Raw genomic sequence first — 18,779 nt, forward strand, 5'->3', positions numbered from 1 at the left:
ATTTAAAATTAAAAATCTTAAAAAAAAAAAAAAAAACAGGCAAAGTCCAGTAAGGCAGAATATGGTTTAATGAACATGCTTAGGGGAATTTGGGTCCAGGACGAATCAGGAGGCGCCCATATGGCTTCTGTTGTTCCACAAGAAGGATCTTCTGTGTGGACAGCACTGGTCAAAAAAGAAAGCAGGTCACTATAGTGACTGTAGTGTGTCGTAGCAGTCTCTGGCCTGCCTGCCCCTTTCTTGTACCTATACTCACCCAAGAGCAGATAGAAGACCCGAGAAGCCAACTTTCGGGGGCTGAGAGGGGGCACCAAGCTGCTGAAGTCAGGCTCCCTATTGGCCTGCAGCTCCTGGGCTATTGCCCTGCAGGGATAGAGGGTTGTCAGCTGGGGTGACAGCCTAGTTCGACCCCTGGAGGGACCCCTCCCTGATACCTAAGCACAGCCTCTGAAGAGAGTAGTTCAGGCTCTGGGGGCAACTCCATGGGCACTTCAGGAAGTTCAGGCAGCATGGGCAGTGCAGGGGGCTCTGGCTGCCCCTCCTCAGTCCAGGCCCTAGGAAACCATGGGGGTCAGGGAGGGGGTCAGGTAACCAAACAGTGACAAAGGCAAGGCCACTAGGGTGTGAGTTTGCACCATCAGGATGCTTACCACCGTTCTGGGGGAATGAGGCTAGTACGAGACTTTTCCTCTTCTGCTGCTTCTAGGGAGAGCTCTGTTGAGGGAGAGAGCGCTGAGGGGAGTCTGCTTGGCTGAGGACTTGGGACCTTGTAGCCAGGTTAGGGTACAGCTCAGAGGCACTTGTCTGCCATGGCAAGGTACTACAAAGCTCCCCTTGTGTCCTGGAGTCTAGATCAGACTTGAACCAAGTGGGAGTGCTGGAGAAGCAAATTTATGCTTTAATATTCTGATGCTTCCTCACTGTTAGAAATGGCCTCAGCAACTGGGGTGCTAGCTTCCTGGTTAGGACTCTCCATTCTTGCCTCACATACAAGCGCTTACCTGAAGACAACATGAGGGGACCACTGGGCTCCTGGGCCTCCCTCAGAACCTGCAGGTGGGAGAGCAAGGTCTCAGTCTGGTGAGCAAGTGGGGGCACATGAGGCAGAGGGCAGAGCTCACCAGGGCTGAGGGGGATTAAGGGGCACAGAGGAGGCGCTACCTCAATCTCGGTCAGAGCTTCGGTCTTTCTCCTTTCTTCCCTGTCTTCTGCTCTATCTTCTTCAACTGTCTCTTCAATCTCCAGTTGTGCTCTTTGTCTGAGCATTCTTGGGGGTACCTGGGCACAGTGGCTCCATAGAGCGAGTAGTTCTGGGGGTAACCAGCCAGCTGACAACAAAGGAAATCCGTTTCAATCATGAGACGGAAGATTCCAGGATCTGAAGCTCCCGCCTTCTCCAGTTTTGACATTCTTACAGAGAGTTGGGCTTCTGAAGAGCTCCACTGGGCTTGTGAACATCCTCTTGGGAGGCTGGATCACTGGCTGCAAAATGGTAGGAGGCCAGCAGCCCTTTTATGAGAGAGCCACTTCTTCCTGCCCCTCCTTTGCTATTGCTCCCAGGACCCCCGCCCCGGTGTTGAGGCTAAAGAGGTAGGTAATCTGGTGTCTGGGTGTATGCAGGCCCACACACCCTCACTTCTAGGAAATAGGGCCTTTTGGGGGCAGATTCCCATTGTTTGTAGGAGTTCAGAAGTCCAGCCAGACCTGCATTCCTCTGCTCCCTGGGGAAACCTGGGATGTACTCACATACTCCCTGCAGTTAGCTCCGGTCTGTAGTTGTTCCTCAAACTTCTCCCGGGAGATCTGGGTCTCCTTGTCCCAGAATAATAACTGGCGCCGGCGCCGGCGGGGAAGTGGCCTCTGAGGAGATGAGGGCCTCTTCTGGAGTAGGAAGGAAGGCAAGAGTCAGGCTGTGCTCCTCTTCTCAGTAAACTACCAGTGGGCCCACACTCTGCCCCTTCTCAATTGTCTGGGGAAGAAGCTTGGGTAAGGCCCTTACTCAAACTTACACCTATAGGGAGGTGAGCCATACTCTGAGGGAGGGAAAGGGATCTTTTACTGATAGAGGCAGAATCCTCCTACACTAGTAATGGCCCTGAGGTTAAGGACAAGTATGTAGGAGGGGAAAGTAAAAAGGAGGCTTGGGGAAGAACCTACTCACCTCTATACTCGGTGGGGCAGGCAGACGCAGCTCCTGAGGTGGGGTCACCTCTGCAACAACACCCACAAGCCCTCACTACTTTGGCTTTTTTTTTCCCCTTTAAGACAAGGTCTGGTACTATTGCCCAAATTGGCTTCAAGTGTATAGCAATCCTGCCTCAACCCCAGCTTCTGGAGTGACTGGGCTACAGATACAAGCTCCACACTAGACTAGCCTTCACTCTTACAGCTACCAACACAAGAAGCTACCCAGAGGTACAGGCTTTTGTCTCTGCAACTGTGCAAGTATTCTCAGAGGACCCAGTGATGGACACTTACCAGTGAGTAGGGTCCTAGGCTCCCAGCCTGTCATCTTCTGTACCTCAGGAGGGAAGACCTGGCCTGGAAGTGGTTCTCTTATCCCTTCAACCCTGAAGAGAAACAGGCTGATAAGGAAACGTTGCCTAGCAATGACCCCTTACCTAGTACAGGGATTCCTCTTACTGTGCAGGGGCTGGAGGCGAGAGTGGGGAGAGCAAACCATTACCCTCCAGGGCCCTTGGTTCTTCCTTGGATTCTGCAGAGAGAGAGACGAGAACAATTAAGAGACAGAAGGACAGGACACTGTTCGTTCTCAGGTTGGCTGTGTGGGGATCTGACCATCAAGCGGCGGGGAAGCCCTCCGCCGCCGGAGAAGCCTGTCTCTCTGCCGCTCTTCTAACAGTATGGCATCATCTTCCTCCGCAATCAGCAGGTCTAAGTCTCCTCTGCTGATCTCTGGGAGATCCTGCTCTCCCTACGGAGAAGGGAAAGGAGTGGATGTTTGGAGTCTGAGCCTAAGGAAGCCCGTTGGGTCTAAAGGGACAGAGCGGGGACATGGGAAGGAGGCAGAAGCACAGGGATGCAATGGGACTAGACGGAACCCTGCAGTTAAGGGAAACTCACCTCAATCCGCAGCATGTGGATGGGCTCTGCCTCCTGTAAGGTGATGACCTCAGAGGACTGTACGGTGACCAGGGTCCTGTCTGGAGGGGTAGGAAAGTCATACCAGGCCTACTGCTTCTTTCTAAGTTGTTGGGGCAAAAACATGAACTTTGGAAACTAAGAGCCACACCCACTCAGGTTACCAGCAAGTATTCCAAGTACCTTTCTTTTTCGTTTGTTTTTGAGACAGGGTCTCACTATATGGCCCTGGCTATCTTGGAACTCACTCTGTAGACCAGGCTGGCCTCAAACTCAGATCAGCCTAGCTCTGCCTCCACTTTCTGAATCCTGGGATTACTGTCTACCTGGGACTTTCTTTTTTTTTTTAACCCCTCCCCACTTTTTAAAAGTAGATGTTGAAATGATTTCCTTAACCAGTCTTAGCTGGCTTTGAACTCAGTGTTTAAGCCAGGCATGTACTAAACTTGCAGTTGTCCTATCTCAGCTTCTTAAGGAAGTGGAATTACAGGTGTGGACCACTGGGCCCGACTGGGCCTGGCTATTTTTAAAGCAGTATTTTTTCAGGCCTTGGGGATTCTTCTCCTTTCATCTGTAAGGTTCTCTCTGCTAACCAGGCTTCCTGGGCTCTGGAGTGGCTTCTGGAAGGGCCTCCTTATGAATTTTCTCAGGAGTTGCAGCCTCTAAAAGGTGGCGAATCTTTGGGAAGAAATTGGGAAAAGAAGATAGGTCTTAGCATTGGTCCTCTGTGTTCTGTTCAGACATTCGGTGCCCGCTGCAGTCCTCTCTACTTCCTGTCTACTTCCTGTCTACTTCCCCTCTCGGAATTTTAGCTTTGTCTATTTGTTTGTTTCTGAGACAGGTCTTACTGTGTAGCCCAGATTGGCCTAAAAGTGTTGTTAAATATTTTGTGTATATATGTTTGTGTGCACCCTTGGAGGTCAGAAGAGGGCAATAGATGTTGGGTCCCCAGAGCTGGAGTTATAGGTAGCTGAAGACTGGTAGTGAGGTCCTGCCCTATGCAGTATCAGGACATACATATAACCACTGAGCCATGACTCCAGTCCTGTCCTGCTTAAACTTGACAGCTCTCCTCCCCAGACTTAAAAAATAAAAGGTTTATTTATTTATTTTATGTATGTGAGTACTCTATCTGCATGCGAGCCACCATGTGGTTGCTGGGATTTGAATTCTAGATCTCTGGAAGAGCAGCCAGTGTGGTCTTAACCACTGAGCCGTCTCACCAGCCCTCCTTGAGACTTTTGAATTCTTATTTTAACTTGCTTACATTACCATATCCAGTGTGAATGTGTATGTGTGTGGTGTATCTGTGTGTGTGTGAGTGTATGTGTGTTTTTCCTTCAGAACTGGGAATCAAACCTAGAGCCTTGTGCATCTTAAATACACTACCAGCAGGCTACACCTCCAGCCCTAAACCAAATGTTTGTGCCATTTGACAACAGTATGTCAGAAGCCACTACCACCTAGTGTCCCTCCTGTCCCGGCCCTAAGCTCACCCCCAAATTAGCCTTGTCAGTTTGTGTTGTCATGGGCAGTGACAGAGAAAAGATTCTTGGGTAGGGGGTAGGGACAAATTTGTGTACAATTCCAACAGATCAATGAAGAGGACAAAGCAGACTTAGTAAAGTGTCATTTGCTTTTGGTTTCAGGTGGGATGATGATTTCATGAAAAAGGGTGGCATCTGAGCTCAGTCCGGAGGGACAAGCAGCACCTGTCTAGCAGAGAAGGAGGAGTGGCCAGTCTTGCAGGGGCGGGGTGCTCATTTTCACAAGCAAAAAAGTAAGCGTGGCACTTGGGGACGTGTGCAGTGGGCTGGTGATTGGGAGCTAAGGTGCCTAGAGAAAAGAACAGAATGGGAATGAGCACCCCCAAATCCAGGTACCAAGGGTCCCTGGATGTTGATACTGTCTGCATTCGGGATCACCTGTTTGGATGGGAAATGGGGGCTGGAATAGTAGCTAAGATGTGGGAGATGGGAAAAGACGGAAGAAAACCCAGCATACCCAGGTGAAGCCTGGGTCTCGGGGGGAGCAGTGGAGAGGCCGAAGGCCTCTGATGAGAAACCATCCTCTCAGGTTGGCCCTAAGTAAGCAAGAGCTGAGGCTCTGGCCGCTTGCACCCAGCTGTCCCCTTGTTCCATGGCCTGCCATGGAAACCTGTGGCAGCATCCTATTCCTAAACCTAAGCTCCAGATGGACAGGGACACCAACTAACTTCTATGCTGTTATCGTGGTTTCTGAGGGGTTCTAAGAGAGTGACCTTACCTGAGGAATATCAAAAGGACCAGGAAGGCCAGGATCCACAGACATCGTCCCAAAAAAGGGCTCTGGGGCATCTTCTAGCGTCTCCATCATGGCCAGGCAGTTGGGAAGAAGCATGTTAGGTCTGGGAGAACAAGGAATGGAAAAGACAGAGGCTGAGGGTGGGTGGGATGGCTCAGCTGGTAAGGGTGCTGCCACCAAACCCAAAGGCCCAAATTTCATCCCTGAATTTGAACTAACATAAGGGGGAGACCCCACTTTATCTGTTGTCCTCTGACCTCCACATGCATACAAGGCACTCTCTCTCTCTCTCTCTCTCTCTCTCTCTCTCTCTCTCTCTCTCTCTCTCACACACACACACACACACACACACACACACACACAATTCTTGCATGTCCAGGCAAATGTTTAAAACAAAACAAGGCTGAAGCCAAGCAGCCTGGTGTGGATGGCCTCAGCTCCAGGGCCTCACAAGTCAGCCTCCTCCATATCAATGCGAATCCGCAGCTGGGCGCGGTGTAGATGCTCTAGGATATGCTGGATGTCTTCTGTGGATGAGAACAGCAAAATAAATAGCCAGGCCATGGGCCCTTCTGGCTCTAGCTCTCCTCTAGAGTCTAGCCTTACCCACAAGGTACTGGCACTGTTGAAAGTAGACCCTTATCACACCAATCTGAAGCTGGGCGGAGAGATAGAGGGAGAACCGGGGGCGGGGCAGCCCGGGCATCGGAGGTTGCACTCTTACCAGCACATAATTGAGGATTTCCTCGCTGGGAGAACAAGAAACCCTGGTCAGTGCAACACTCAAAACAGCCCCAAACCAGAGATTCCTCCCTCTTTTCTGGATCTTACCAGGTCTTTACCACGTTCACTTTTAGGTATTCACGCTTCACCAAACGGCTGCCTCGGGTGGCTGCCAGCCTGGAGCGGGTGGGGATAGATAGGCTTGTGAAGGTGGGATCCCACCATCCGGCTCCTGGCATAGTCATCAGCCCCCTGTGCTCACCAGATAGTGGCGAAGCAGCCTGTGTGGCGCTGAAGCACGTTGGGGTAGTAGAACATCTTCGCTCTGGGGTTCTCGCCCAACACCAATCCCGTTTGTATCTCAATCCGGATTCTTGAGAGCACGAAATTTCCAGCACCGTTGAAGAGTAGGAATTTGGACAGGGGGTGTGGTGTGGTGGTTGTGGATGCAAAAAGTCCAATTAGTAAGACGACCAACTTTTGGAATTGAATTAGGAGATGACCAGAGACGCGGGAGCTAGGGACCTCTCATTCTGCCATCCCTGAGAAGGTCTGCATCGTAGCACAAGTACGGGAGACTTACCTTCAGGATTGCGTCCAGGCAGATATGCAGAGCTCCAAGAGAAACCCAGGCAGAGACACAGGGAAGTCTGAGTCCTCTCCTTGTCAAGAGACCTTCTCTTCTCAAACTCGGCACCGCTACCGCTGCCGTCGGCGTCGGCGTCGTCCGTCCGCGTCGAGCTTCTGGACCTCGCTCTAGGTCTGGTCGCCCTCCAGCGGGACTAGGTGCACACTCTCCAAGGCTATGTCCAGCCAATGGGGAGCCGCGTCGTGGGGAACTATGACTCCTGGTGCCAGGCAGCAAAACTTAGTTCCAGGCTATAGGCTCTTGGAGTATAGTCGCGAGCCAATCACGAGATTCCTGAGCACTACGATGGCATTGTGAGGTGTCCTGGCCAATGGGGTATCGTTCTCTTGGGTAGTAACAAGGACTTCTCCAAGGTGCTAAGCCGACCAATAAACGGGGAGAAAACCCAGTCTATCCCTGGCAACAGCTAAAAAAAGTATCTTTTAGGAGCCGGGGTCACGTGAAGGGCAGATGTCTTGGTGCTGCTTGTGACACGGAGATGCAAGGAAAGGTACCTGAGCATCGGACCTGTCCTTACTCCTAAGTTTCACCCACCCGATTTTGTGTCCAGGAAGGGTCTGTGCTGTGCTAAGTGCAAGAAACAGTATGAGGTGGCCTTTTATTCAACAAGAAACAGAAATCAAAAAAACAAACAAATAAGCAAACAAACAAACAAGCAAAAAAAAAAAAAAAAACAAAAACAAAAACCAGCCAAGAGGCAACTTGGAAGGGAGGCAAGTTCAAAGCCAGCCTAGGCAACTTAGACACTAGCTCTAAGCAAAAAGCAAAAACAGAGGCCAGGAGTGGTGTGCACACCTTTACTCTCAGCAACAGGAGGATCTCTTGGAGTTTGAGGTTAGTCTGGTCTACAGTCCAGTTAGGGAGAGATAATGAAATCCTGCCTCCAACAACAAAAAGTAAAAACTGGGCTGGAAATGTGGAAATTTAGCTCAGTAGTAGAGGCCTGACGTGTGTGTGTGTGTGTGTGTGTGTGTGTGTGTGTGTGTGTGTGTGGCCCTGGGTTCAGCTCAGTACTGCAAGAAAGGGAAAATAAAAATAAAAATAAACCAACAACAACAAACCAGCCTTCGATCCAAGCACTTGGAAGGCCGAGTCCCACGGATCCTGTGAGTCTGAGGCCGTGATGGTCTCTGCACAGCGAGTTTCAGGCTAGGACAGTGAGAACCTGTTTCAAAACCAAGAACAAAACAGGTGTGTGCGCTCCTGTGCTCTCAGTACTTGGGAGGAAGGGCAGGAGATGAAGGGCCGCATTCATCCCTTCAGAGTTTCACACCAGCCTGCGCCATCCTGAGGCCTAGCTCAAAGAATTAAAACGAAGTACATATTCTTTTTCTCTTTCTTTTCCTTTCCCTTTCTTTCTTTTTTAAAATTTACTTGTTTGTTTGTTTTTTTCTTTACAACTTTATTTTTAAAAAAGAGAGATACATGTACAGATTTTTAAAAGCATTTTGGAATAAAACTATGATATTTTTGTCAGTACTTGATCTTTTTAAAGGTTTGATAGTATGCATTGAAATCTTACTAGTTACCATAAGCATAAAGTACATGTAAAACAAAATGTAACACGGAAATCTTCAAAGTTTTCTTGGTGTGTATAGATTAAACAATGATTTTTAAATACCAAAAATTGCCACAAGGCTATCTCAGCTCTTGAGTTATTGATGATTTAAGGTCTAGGTGTACCCACTCTGAGTGGGTGCTATACACTTGTTATTGCTTATTTGTTTGGTTTTTTTGAGAGAGTGTTTCTCCGTGTAGCCCTGGTTGTCCTGGAACTTTCTCTGTAGACCAGGTTGGCCCCGAATTTAGAGATTTACTCAGTTTTGCCTCTTGAGTGCCAGTACTAAAAGTATGCACCACCACGCTTCACTTAGGTTGGGATGTTACTCTCTCTGGCAATTGAGCTGTTTAGCCCTTTAGTCTGGAGCTTGAGAGTAGGGTAGAATTTTTCCAGTATGTCTGGCTTCTAGCTAAGTTAAGTACAGTATTTGTCATTTCAGTTGCCCTATATTTACAACATACATGGCCACAGCCAAAAGTGATTGAGAGGCTGAGTAAACCGACATACATACAATCCCAGCACTGAGTGGGAAACTGAGGCAGGAAGACTGTCAGTTCAAGTCCAGCCTGAGCTGTATGGTGACTTCAGCTTGGGCTAGCTGAGGCCGTATCTCCGAAAATAAAATAAAATAAAATAAAATAAAAAATACAGCAAGCAGGGTGTGGTGGCATGCCCTTTAATTCCAGCACTAGGGAGGCAGAAGCAGATCTCTGTGAGTTCAAGGCCAGCCTTGTCTGCATAGTTAGTTCCAGAACAGTCAGTTCTACATAGTGAGACCCTGCCTCAAAGAAACAGAACCGAGGGAGGCAGAGGTGGCTCCGTTGTTAGAAACACCCCTTCCTTTGCAGAGGGTCCAGGTTTGATTTCTCCAAGGCTTCTCACCACCATCTGTAACTCTAGTTGGTGAAAATCTCATGCCCTTTGCTGACTTCCTCAGGCTCTTGCATGAATGAGGTATACAAAATATACTCAGGTGTGTGCGCTTGTGCATGAACGCGCGCGCACACACATACACACACACACACACACACGAACACTTAAACATAACAACACAAGGATTAAGGAACCTAGCCCAATCCCTATCTTTTTTCTTTTTTCCTTTTTCATTTTCAAGACAAGAGTTTCTCTATGTAGCCCTGGCTTTCTTCCAACTTGCTCTGTAAACTAGGTTGGCCTCGAACTAACAGAGATCTGCCTGCCTCTGTCCCGTGATGCAACCCGGACTTCTGCTGCCTTGAACTCTAGTGTCCCCAGCCCCGTCTTAGTGTGCTGCCTTGAACTCTAGTATCCCAGCCCCGTCTTAGTGTGCTGCCTTGAACTCTAGTGTCCCAGCCCCATCTTACTGTGCTGCCTTGAACTCTAGTGTCCCAGCCCCGTCTTACTGTGCTGCCTTGAACTCTAGTGTCCCAGCCCCGTCTTACTGTGCTGCGCTACATTGGTTTCTACACACGTCATTTCTGTCACTGAACTTTTGGTGGCTAACAAGCATCACTTTGTCAGTTTGCTGCTCCGAGATAAAGTGTGCAAGGTGCTCCACACCTACCTTTAGGCTCAGGGGATACATCCAGAACGTAGGGTAATCTGGCTGCCATCCATCCAGTTCAACAAGCACTTCCAGTGCGCCTCTCAGCCACTGGGGATATACAGGAAACACCTCTCTTCTCAGGGGGTGGGAGGGAGGAGACATAAGGAAATACAAGTGTGTGAAGTGATGGCATTGTAGTTTTAACCTTAGGGTGTGTGTGTGTGTGTGTGTGTGTGTGTGTGTGTGTGTGGGTGGAGAGACGGCTCATCGGTTAAGAGCACTGACTGATCTTCCAGAGGTCCTGAGTTCGAATCCCAGCAACCACATGGTGGCTCACAAACATCTGTAATGGGATCGGATGCCCTCTTCTTTTCTGTCTGAAGATGGCTACAGTGTACTCACATACATAAAATAAATAAATATTTAGAAAATAGTAGAAATTAGGGCTGGAGAGATGACTCAGTGGTTAAGAGCACTGACTGCTCTTCCAGAGGTCCTGAGTTCAATTCCCAACAACCACATGGTGGCTCACAACCATCTGTAATGGGATCTGATGCCCTCTTCTGGTGTGTCTGAAAACAGCTACAGTGTACTCATATAGATATAATTATAAATAAATCTTTTTTAAAAATAGTAGAAATTAAAAAGAAAAAAAATAAGGTTGAATGAGGAACAGGAGAAGGACCATAAGAAAATGTAGATGACTTAATGTGGGATTCATTTAGGGGACCTCTAGAGAGGTGGATTTTGAAATGAACGGACAGGTCACATAACTGCCTGCAGGAAAATTATATTATTTTATCATTACTATTTGGACTTTTGAGGCAATGTCTCTCTATGTAGCCCTGGCTGGCCTGAACTCACAGAGATCTTTTACCTCTATTTTTTTAAATTTTGTTTATTATATGTTATACACTGTCCTGTCTTCAGACACACCAGTAGATAACATCAGATCTCATTACAGATGGTTGTGAGCCACCATGTGGTTGCTGGGATTTGAACTCAAGACCTCTGGAAGAGCAGTCAGTGCTCTTAAGCTCTGAGCCATCTCTCCAGCCCCCTTACCTCTATTTTCAGTGCTGGGGTTTAAAGGTCTGCACCCCCAGCCAGCAAGGAACAGTATTATAGGCAGAAGTACAAACAAATGAAATTCTGAGGTAACAATGTTTAGTGGACTCAAGGAGCCTAGAGCGAAGCAGTATGGGTAAGAAGGGTCAAGGGTAAGGCTGGGGAAGAGGCTGGGGACTGGATAACATTGGGGGTCATTTTCAGAATCTTAGTTGTCACCTTGAGGGAGTCAGGAGACAAGGTGGGCTTTCAACACAGGAGTGGAATGACCAGATGAGTGTTAAGAGGTTCTCTGCACACTGTGCTGAGAACAGGCTGAAGGCAGACAAGGGTGAGAACAGAGACAACCGGAAAAGAACCAAAGAGATTCGAGATAATGACATCAATGTGCTAACAGTGGAACTGATGGTTTTGGAGAACAACAGGCTCTTTCTTGGCCTAGTTGTTCTTGGCTCGAGCTCCTAAGATGTCAGACACTCAAAGATGTCCAAAGGTCAGGTTGGAACAGTGGGAGACTCTTGTGGGAGAATGCGAAGCAGAGGCAAGCTTTATTAAAGTCGCAGAAGAGCGGGGATGAAGAGATGTCTGGGAGGCTAAGAGCACACGTTGTTCTAGAGGACCTACATGGCAGCTCACAGACATCTGTAATTCCAGTTCTAAATGATCTGATGTCCTCGCCCTGACTCCATGAGCATTCATATGGTACAGAGACACATGTAGGCAAAAACTCCTATACACATAATAAAATTAAAAAAGAGAGATACATAAAAATAAGAAATAAAATGAAAAAGAGAAATTCAGGAAAAGCGGGAGAGTCCTGAGTGTGGGTAGGGATTCTAAGAAGAAAAAAAGCCACTGAATTTCCTTGTCTAGGATTTTCATGGGGCTGTAGCAGAAACTGGATGAAAGGTGAGGCAACTGGTTGAGAGCGGTCAGCTCTCAGGGATAGACATCACTAGGGCCAATAGACATCAAACGTGCTCTGGGCATGTCGGCTCGGCCAAATCAGGGAGATACTGGGCTGCCCACCCAGTTAGGCGTCGCTGGGGTCCCTCTCTCCAGCTCTGACTTGTTCTTGGTTCCTTGCTGACCTTGACCGTCCACTGCTGTCTGTCACTTGGCCAGCGTCGCTGCCCTCCATCCTTGTATCTCAAGTGCTGTTAAACTATACTGAGCACTCGGTTCTCACATTTACAGGGTCAGCTTGTGCCTTTGCCAGGGCAAAGTGTTACCTCTGTCACAGCCATGAAGATGCCAGCTCTAGCTGTTCTTGGCAGCCTGCCTCCATGTCCCAAGTAGGGTTGGTTATAGGCACGAACCACCATGCCTGGCCTAGTCCAGATTGCCTTTTGTGGGGCGCAGTAGAGAGAAATCTAATTTAGGAGTGCCCTTCACTCATGTGAGTAGTTACCAGTCTCTACAATATCTGCAGCAGCAGACACGGGAAGTACTGCAACTCTTCCCCTCAGGTTCCCTCTCCTCTTATGCCCTGAAGGTTTGGACCATAATTCCCGTGTCTCCTCCTGGTTTAGACTTCTAGTCCAGGGATCATCTCTAGGTAGGCACATTCTTGAAGCAAAAACCTGGAGCCAAGAATCTTCCAGGTGAAGCTGGTGGCTCTCTTAAGTTACTTTTTAATGCTGTAGTAGACACCATGACCAAGGCAAGTTAAAAAGAAAAAGTTTAATTTGGAGCTCACATTTCTAAAGGGTTAGAGTCCATGACTGTCATGGCAGAGAACAGCAGCAGGTAGGCAGGCAGAAATGCTACTGGAGTTGAGAGTTTACATCTGATTTACAACATGACACACACACACACAATGCTAGCTAGGAACAGCAGGGATCTTTGGAAACCTCAAAGCCCACAGCCAGTGACACAACTCATCCAACATCACACCTCCTAATCATTCCCAAATGGTTCCACTAACTGAGGACCAGGTATTCAACAGATGAGTGTTTGGAGGCTAATCTCATTCAAACCAGTGCGTGGCTCTAGTGCAGTTTGCCTGTGGGCAAACTTAGAGATTGACCATCCAATCTTGGTTGCCTGAAACTTGGGTGGGGAGCCCCTTACCCTGGAAGTACCAGGTCAAGTCTGAAAAAAAAAGGGGGGATGGGAAGGTCAATGTGAAGAAAGAGTAAAGGGAGGCATGGTGGTATATACCCGGAACCCCAGCACTCAGAGGAGGCTGGGGCAGGAGAATCACTATGTGTTAGAGACTATGGCATTCTGGCTAGGCCTATGGTCAGAAGAAAGCAAAGAAACCCAAAACGCCATGATGGACAACACAGAAGCTGAGTACCTTAGTCACCACCTTCAAAACTCCTCATAACCGCTGCTACCCTCTCCCTGGTCTGTCTCTTAGAAAGCTTTGACTTATTTTTTTGGAGACAGTGTCACCAACGTCAGCCTTGAATTCGAACTCACAATCTTCCTGCCTCTGCCTCATATGTGCCCGAGTGTGTACTACCTAACCCAGCAACATTTTATTTCAGTCTAGTGAGGACTGAAGGAAAAAAATATATATACATATAAAGTGCGTACATTTAGAGTTAGGGATTGGGAGGAGAGCAACATTCCCTTTGAGATCACACATTCTGGAGCTTTCCAGTTCCTTAGAGATGAAAGAGGATACAGCTTTCAAATGAGGAAATAGCAGTCTCTCCCAGGCTACCCTTGAACTCATAATCCCAAGTGCTGAGATTACAAATATTCACCAACAAGTTTGGCTCTCAAGATAATTTTTTAAGGGTAAAAATTACCCTTGCACATTCTCTTGGTCACATTGGATGACCCACAGTGATAAAGAATCATCACAAAGGCAGGCAGACCAACAGTGTAGAGAACAAGTCTATTTCAACGGCGACCCAGGATCAGGGTTTGAGAGCCACAGGTGGGTGTTATGTGTGCTGTAAGAGGAACAAGGCAGCTTTCTCCTCCTCTGGAATCTTCTCTAGTAAATGCCGGGCAAAGGCCTGCTCCATCTGTACAAGAGGAAGTGAGAAAAAGGCCTCAGTGTAGGGACAGCCACCACCCTGGAACCCCTTTCCCTCAGGGAGAGTTATCTGAGATGAATCAACATCGAGCTCCGTCCTGGGGCTGAACTTACCTGCACTGTGATAAGATTCTCTTGGGTATGGCAAGAGCCAGGACTCTCTTCCCAGAAATGCAGGGTTGCTTGGAACTTGGGTGGGGGTCCCTGGCCCTGGAAGTACTGGGCCAAATCTGAAAGAAAAAGGGCCAAGGATTGGAGGGAAGAAGGACAGGCATGGTGGTACATGGCCAGGCATGATGGGGTAAGCTTGTAGTCCCAGCACGCAGGCTGGGGTGGCAGAGTCCCCACGTTTGAAGCATCCTGATGTACTTAGTGAGTTCCAGGCCACCCAGAGTGGTGTGAGGACCATGAGTGAAATGACATGGCCTGGGGAGCCAGATGCATGGAAAGCTGGGGTGACAAGGCCACCCAAGGCTACAATGCTGCTCTCTCTGCAGCTGCAGGAAAGACAGGTTATAGTAGCAGATGCTCTCGCTGAGAGACTCACAGTCCTTAGAAGCAGAAGCCCTGCCTACCAACCCCTTGGCTGCTTGTGTACTCTACCAATACTAGGACACCATGATCCTAGGGACACCCACACCCTGTCCTCCATGTCCTCTCTCCACTCCTCTGCTCAGACTTAGCGGCTATAACTGGAATCTGAAGAGCGGACAGAGGAGGGGAGTCTTAGAAGATGCTTACAGTACGGCAGAGATGGTACAGAGGGGCAAGTGTGGGTAAGATGTCTGGGCTCTTCCACAGAGCTATGTGTGCCAACGTATGAGGAGACGATCACAGGGCTTAAAAATCCACGTGAACTCAACAGTACACATTCATATATCCATGTTGCTTCCCCCAAAATGTGTCGCTTATGTGCTGAACTCCAGCTGAACTCGTCTACCATGGCCTTGGCAAGGGAAGGCCTGCCGGAGTGGAACATACAAGCAGCGAGGACGTGTTGCTGGGGAGGGTGGTGAAGAAACCCACGTCAGGCCCAGGGGATAACAAGGGGAGGGGCTAAGGTGCCCAGCCTCTGCAGAGCACCTGGGACAACCTTACCTCTACAGAAGCATGTGGTCCTGAAGAGCTCCACACACTTATTGCTGGGCAGCAGATGAGGCCCAGGCCCAGGTGGGGCCTCAGGTGCGTTCCAGGAGATGGGGATGGGACACAGGCGCTGAACAAAGAGGCCTCTGGAATTGCTGGCCACCAGGACACCTCTCTCAAGCTGACTCAGCAGACGCTGGATGGGCTCCAGTGAGTCAGGTTTGGGAAACACCACCTCCACCATGTTCCTCTCTGAGTCTGAGGGCTCAGCCACAAGCCGACAGTCTAGGCTGTGCACCCGGGTCTCACCCACCACACGCCCACCGTAGATGAAGGTGAGCAGCAGCGAGTAGTCTGGGGACAGAGAAGCACCAGCTGTATTAGGTCCAGGAGGAAGCTGCAGGTTGCTAAGAGGCCCTCCTCCCCAAGGGAAACTGAGCAACTCAAGGCTTTAGAAAAGTGAAGTTCCATGTAGCTCCGTGTCCTTGTTTTGTTAACGGGAAAACAGGTCTAGAGCAGGAATCCAAGAAAGCACAAGGCCGAAGGGCTAAGGCAGCTCCATTTTAGTTATAGAAGGTTCCTTTTGTCTGATAATGTGGCTCAGTTGAAAGAATGGTTTCCTGACATGCTTAAGGCCCGGGCCAGGTTCAGTCACCAGTACTGCATAAACCCTTAGACTCACACGGCAGCACATCTGTAATCCCAAGAGGATCAGGAATTCAAGGCCATCTTTGACTACAGTGAGTCTGAAGTCAGTCTGCCTCTATGAGACTGTCTTTAAAAAAATAATAAAAATAAAAATAAAAATAAAAAAAGGAAAAAGAAGGTGCCTTTCCCCACATGGATGGTTTCCTCCTTCCTCTAGGCTACTCAGGAGCCATGCCCGTCAGAGCTTAGTTGCTCATGGTGTACAAGAAGGCCTCACAGACTGGCTTTTCTGGATGACAAAGAAACAGACCTTTCAATGTGGCTGTTCTAGGAACACAGTACTTAAGGTGTTTTTACTGAGGAGAAAAAGCGCTGTAAAGTATGTTCAGCCACACGCAGTGTTCAATTCGTAGAAGTGGTTCTTCTGGGATAAGTTGTTGGGCCCTGTTATAAGCCTCGCTGAGTAGACAACACAGGCACGGTCAGAGGAAGCAGATCCAAGAGGAAGGGAACAGGGGAGGGTCAGAAAGGCCACACACCTGAGTTCAGAGGAAGCTGATGGTCCATGAACACTGGGTCCTCTTGAATGGTGGCTTCATTTGTGCCAGCTCCTGGACAGGAGGCAAAGGCACTGATCACTGGGACTGAAGAGGCTGAGAGAAAATGTGCAAGAGACATAGAGGTAGGGGAGAAGGTGCTGTACCTTCCTCTAGCTTAGAGCCACCGCTGCCGCCACCGCCGTCGCAGCCACCACCACTGCCGCCGCCGCCACTGCTGTTACTGCTGACACCGCCACGGCCGCCACCGCCATTGTTACCACTGGCTGAGTGGTTTACAACCCCATTTTCCTACAGACACAACATCTCCCGATGGCACGTCCCTCCCTCTGATCATACTATCCCGCTCTTTGACCCCCCTATTCCCTTTCCTGAGCACTCACATTGTCCAGGGCGCCTTGAAGGGATAAGTGAGGGTCAAGTTCTTGGTGGTCCTCTTCCTTACCTTATTCTCTCCCCTCTCCGGTGACACAGAACTGAGTCTTCGCTTGAATGGTGATTTCTGGTCTCTTGGTTGGGCTGTGGAAATGTTGCCGGCAGAAAAAGAAGTTAGTGGGGGAGTAAGTATCTGAAGCAACAAAGAGCTGGGCAGGACTAGAGAGCCCAGGAAGGCCGGTCAGCTTCTTCCAGGAGCGGCTGGGCAAGGGACACTCACTAGGGAGGGTTCCTGCCGGCAGAATCTGATAGACTTTGTAGGGCTCAGCAACGTCCATGCGACCCCGTTCAGGAACCTCCTTAAATTCAGAACTCTTGTTGAGGGCACAGCGTAGGCGAGTCTTCCAGACAGCAGGGTTCCCTATGTCCCCGTCTTTGTGCTTCTCCTTAAACAGTGCCCAAGCCTAGGAAGAGATGAAATGAAGAAAAGAAAGCATTGCATAACCCAGATATGTCCCTCCAAATGGCCTGATCAACTGTCAGGGCTTGAAATCAGATAAGCCTACACTGGGTTTGCATTCTCTTCTCGCCGGCTTGAAAGCCTTAGAAATTTTTGACAGTAGCTCTCCAAGTGACATAGTTGATTCTACTTTCTAGTATTTCCTTCATCCGAACCCCAGACAGATTAAAGTGCTTTGGGATACACACACCAGTACAGATCCTTTTCTTGGAGGGATGGCGGCTCCAGGAACTCTCACCTTGAATATGGCAGCATCCTGGTCCTCTCGGAAGTCTTGCTTGCCTGCATGCTTCCAGGGAATCCGGAACATGGTCTTGGCTGTGTCATCCCAGCACACCCCTGGGAACAGCCCGCTTTCCACCTGCTCCACTATCCAGCTCCGCAGCTTTCGGGTACAGCGTACTTTGCCTGAGGCCATCCTAGAAGAGGGAGCGGGATATGTAAGAGAACAATTTTTAATTTTGAGACAGGATTTCACCGTTGTTCTAGGACTCACTATAAACACCAATCTGGACTTAAACGCAGAGATCCACCTGCCTCCGAGTACTGGGATATGTGCCGCCATGCCAACAACTCGGGAAGCACCTGCTAACCCTGACCACCGGGCAGCTTCAGGCAACAGCCCTTCCTTGAAGACCCTTCTGTGTTCCCTTCTCTCTAGAATCATTCTCTGAGGTGGAAACTATTTCTTAAAATTTCTTTCCAATATTCCAAGTCATTACACCTGAAAGGAAACCTCGGACGTTGGTCTTAGTAAGTTGAAGTGTTTCAGACATTTATTATTTGGGAGAATTCCCTTAATCACCTGTTCCTTGCAATCGACTGTTTAGAGCCCAAGCATCTACAGAGGAGACATTTGCTCTAACATCTCCTCAGCCTACAGACCATTTCACTATCATCCTCTCTGCTAGAGGGGTAGGTGGGGCAGTAGCTGGGGGCAAGGGCGGAGCTGAAGTAAAAGTGGGCAGGGCCGGAGGCAAGAAAAACAAAGGTCAACTGAGGCCCAGCAAAGGACCTTCCTCAACAGTTGGCAGCAGTCCCTCCTGTCCCGGTCCTCAGGTTCGGTATCAGTTTCTCTCTTGGGCGAAACCTATTTTCTGGTTCACAAGCCTCCGACTCTCCCTGTAGCACAGGGCCCTGGGAGCCCTCAGCAGCCCCCTCATTGCTTCCAGCTAATCCCCCTACAGAGTTGCTCTTACCTGAACGACCAACGCTGTCCCAGGCTCGGCTTGTGGTGGACCGTTTCTGATCTCTCCTCCCCTTTCTACAGTCCCCACCCTAAGTTTCAGTTCTCCTCCTGGGAGGTGCATTTCCTAGAAATCACGTGGTCTGAGTTGCAGGGCAAGCGGATGCCACCAGAGGGAAGCAGCATCCGAGGCTTTCGGCAGAACGGCCCTGGGCCTGTGGCTCCGTCAGACTCCGCCTTCCTCCCAGAACCACTCCCAGTGTCTGCTTCCCGGGAAGGCAGCCTCCAGCTCGACCTGGAGACTGACGCGTGCTTTCCCTACAGTGTCTGCTTAGTATATTTTAGGTGATCTCAGAGCGGCCGAGGTGACGTTTAAGGAGAAAGCTGAGCCCACGTCTGGTGGTTAGATTTGGAGGGTCTCTGCTGTTGGCCCGTGGCGTTCCGTTTCTTCCTGGCCGGGAGCCCAGGGGTGGGTGGATGGTAGGCTGCAAGGGGCCGGTC

General features: G+C 49.4%; 2 protein-coding genes across 3 annotated transcripts; both read right to left on the reverse strand.

Annotated features, from left to right (window-relative positions):
• Nucleotides 1-56: 56 nt before the first annotated feature.
• On the reverse strand, nucleotides 57-6,426 carry REC8 (REC8 meiotic recombination protein; the record flags this gene model as incomplete). The annotated part of the gene is made up of 19 exons (XM_080926049.1): nucleotides 57-165; nucleotides 257-363; nucleotides 435-554; nucleotides 651-714; nucleotides 1,002-1,050; nucleotides 1,162-1,328; nucleotides 1,416-1,482; nucleotides 1,747-1,881; nucleotides 2,162-2,211; nucleotides 2,479-2,570; nucleotides 2,644-2,716; nucleotides 2,800-2,935; nucleotides 3,085-3,164; nucleotides 3,696-3,780; nucleotides 5,368-5,488; nucleotides 5,837-5,912; nucleotides 5,992-6,134; nucleotides 6,217-6,285; nucleotides 6,371-6,426. The coding sequence occupies 19 exons, from the start codon at nucleotides 6,424-6,426 to the stop codon at nucleotides 80-82; spliced, it is 1,776 nt and encodes a 591-aa protein (XP_080782175.1). The 3' UTR covers nucleotides 57-79.
• A 6,185-nt stretch (nucleotides 6,427-12,611) lies between these two features.
• On the reverse strand, nucleotides 12,612-18,481 carry IRF9 (interferon regulatory factor 9). 2 transcript variants are annotated; one of them, XM_080926659.1, is made up of 10 exons: nucleotides 18,278-18,481; nucleotides 17,978-18,046; nucleotides 17,331-17,511; nucleotides 16,853-17,036; nucleotides 16,643-16,716; nucleotides 16,344-16,488; nucleotides 16,180-16,251; nucleotides 15,005-15,346; nucleotides 14,021-14,136; nucleotides 12,612-13,895 (listed from the first exon to the last, which is right to left on the reverse strand). In XM_080926659.1, the coding sequence occupies exons 1-10, from the start codon at nucleotides 18,400-18,402 to the stop codon at nucleotides 13,812-13,814; spliced, it is 1,392 nt and encodes a 463-aa protein (XP_080782785.1). In that variant the 5' UTR covers nucleotides 18,403-18,481; the 3' UTR covers nucleotides 12,612-13,811. The 2 variants fall into 2 exon arrangements, with proteins under 2 accessions (XP_080782785.1, XP_080782784.1); XM_080926658.1 differs by lacking the exon at nucleotides 17,978-18,046 and having other exon boundaries at nucleotides 18,292-18,419.
• Between the last annotated feature and the right edge of the window lie 298 nt (nucleotides 18,482-18,779).

This window comes from Micromys minutus, assembly GCF_963924665.1.
Source record: "Micromys minutus genome assembly, chromosome: 12".
Lineage (NCBI taxonomy): Eukaryota > Metazoa > Chordata > Mammalia > Rodentia > Muridae > Micromys > Micromys minutus.

Excerpts from the sequence above, each read along its gene's own strand:
- IRF9 (XM_080926659.1), bottom strand. The coding sequence starts at position 18,402 with ATGCACCTCCCAGGAGGAGAACTGAAACTTAGGGTGGGGACTGTAGAA. Across the intron at positions 16,252-16,343 it reads TGGCTCTAAGCTAGAGGAAG|GAGCTGGCACAAATGAAGCC; the intron begins GTACAGCACCTT and ends CCTCCTGTCCAG. Across the intron at positions 15,347-16,179 it reads TCAGCTTCCTCTGAACTCAG|ACTACTCGCTGCTGCTCACC; the intron begins GTGTGTGGCCTT and ends CTCTGTCCCCAG.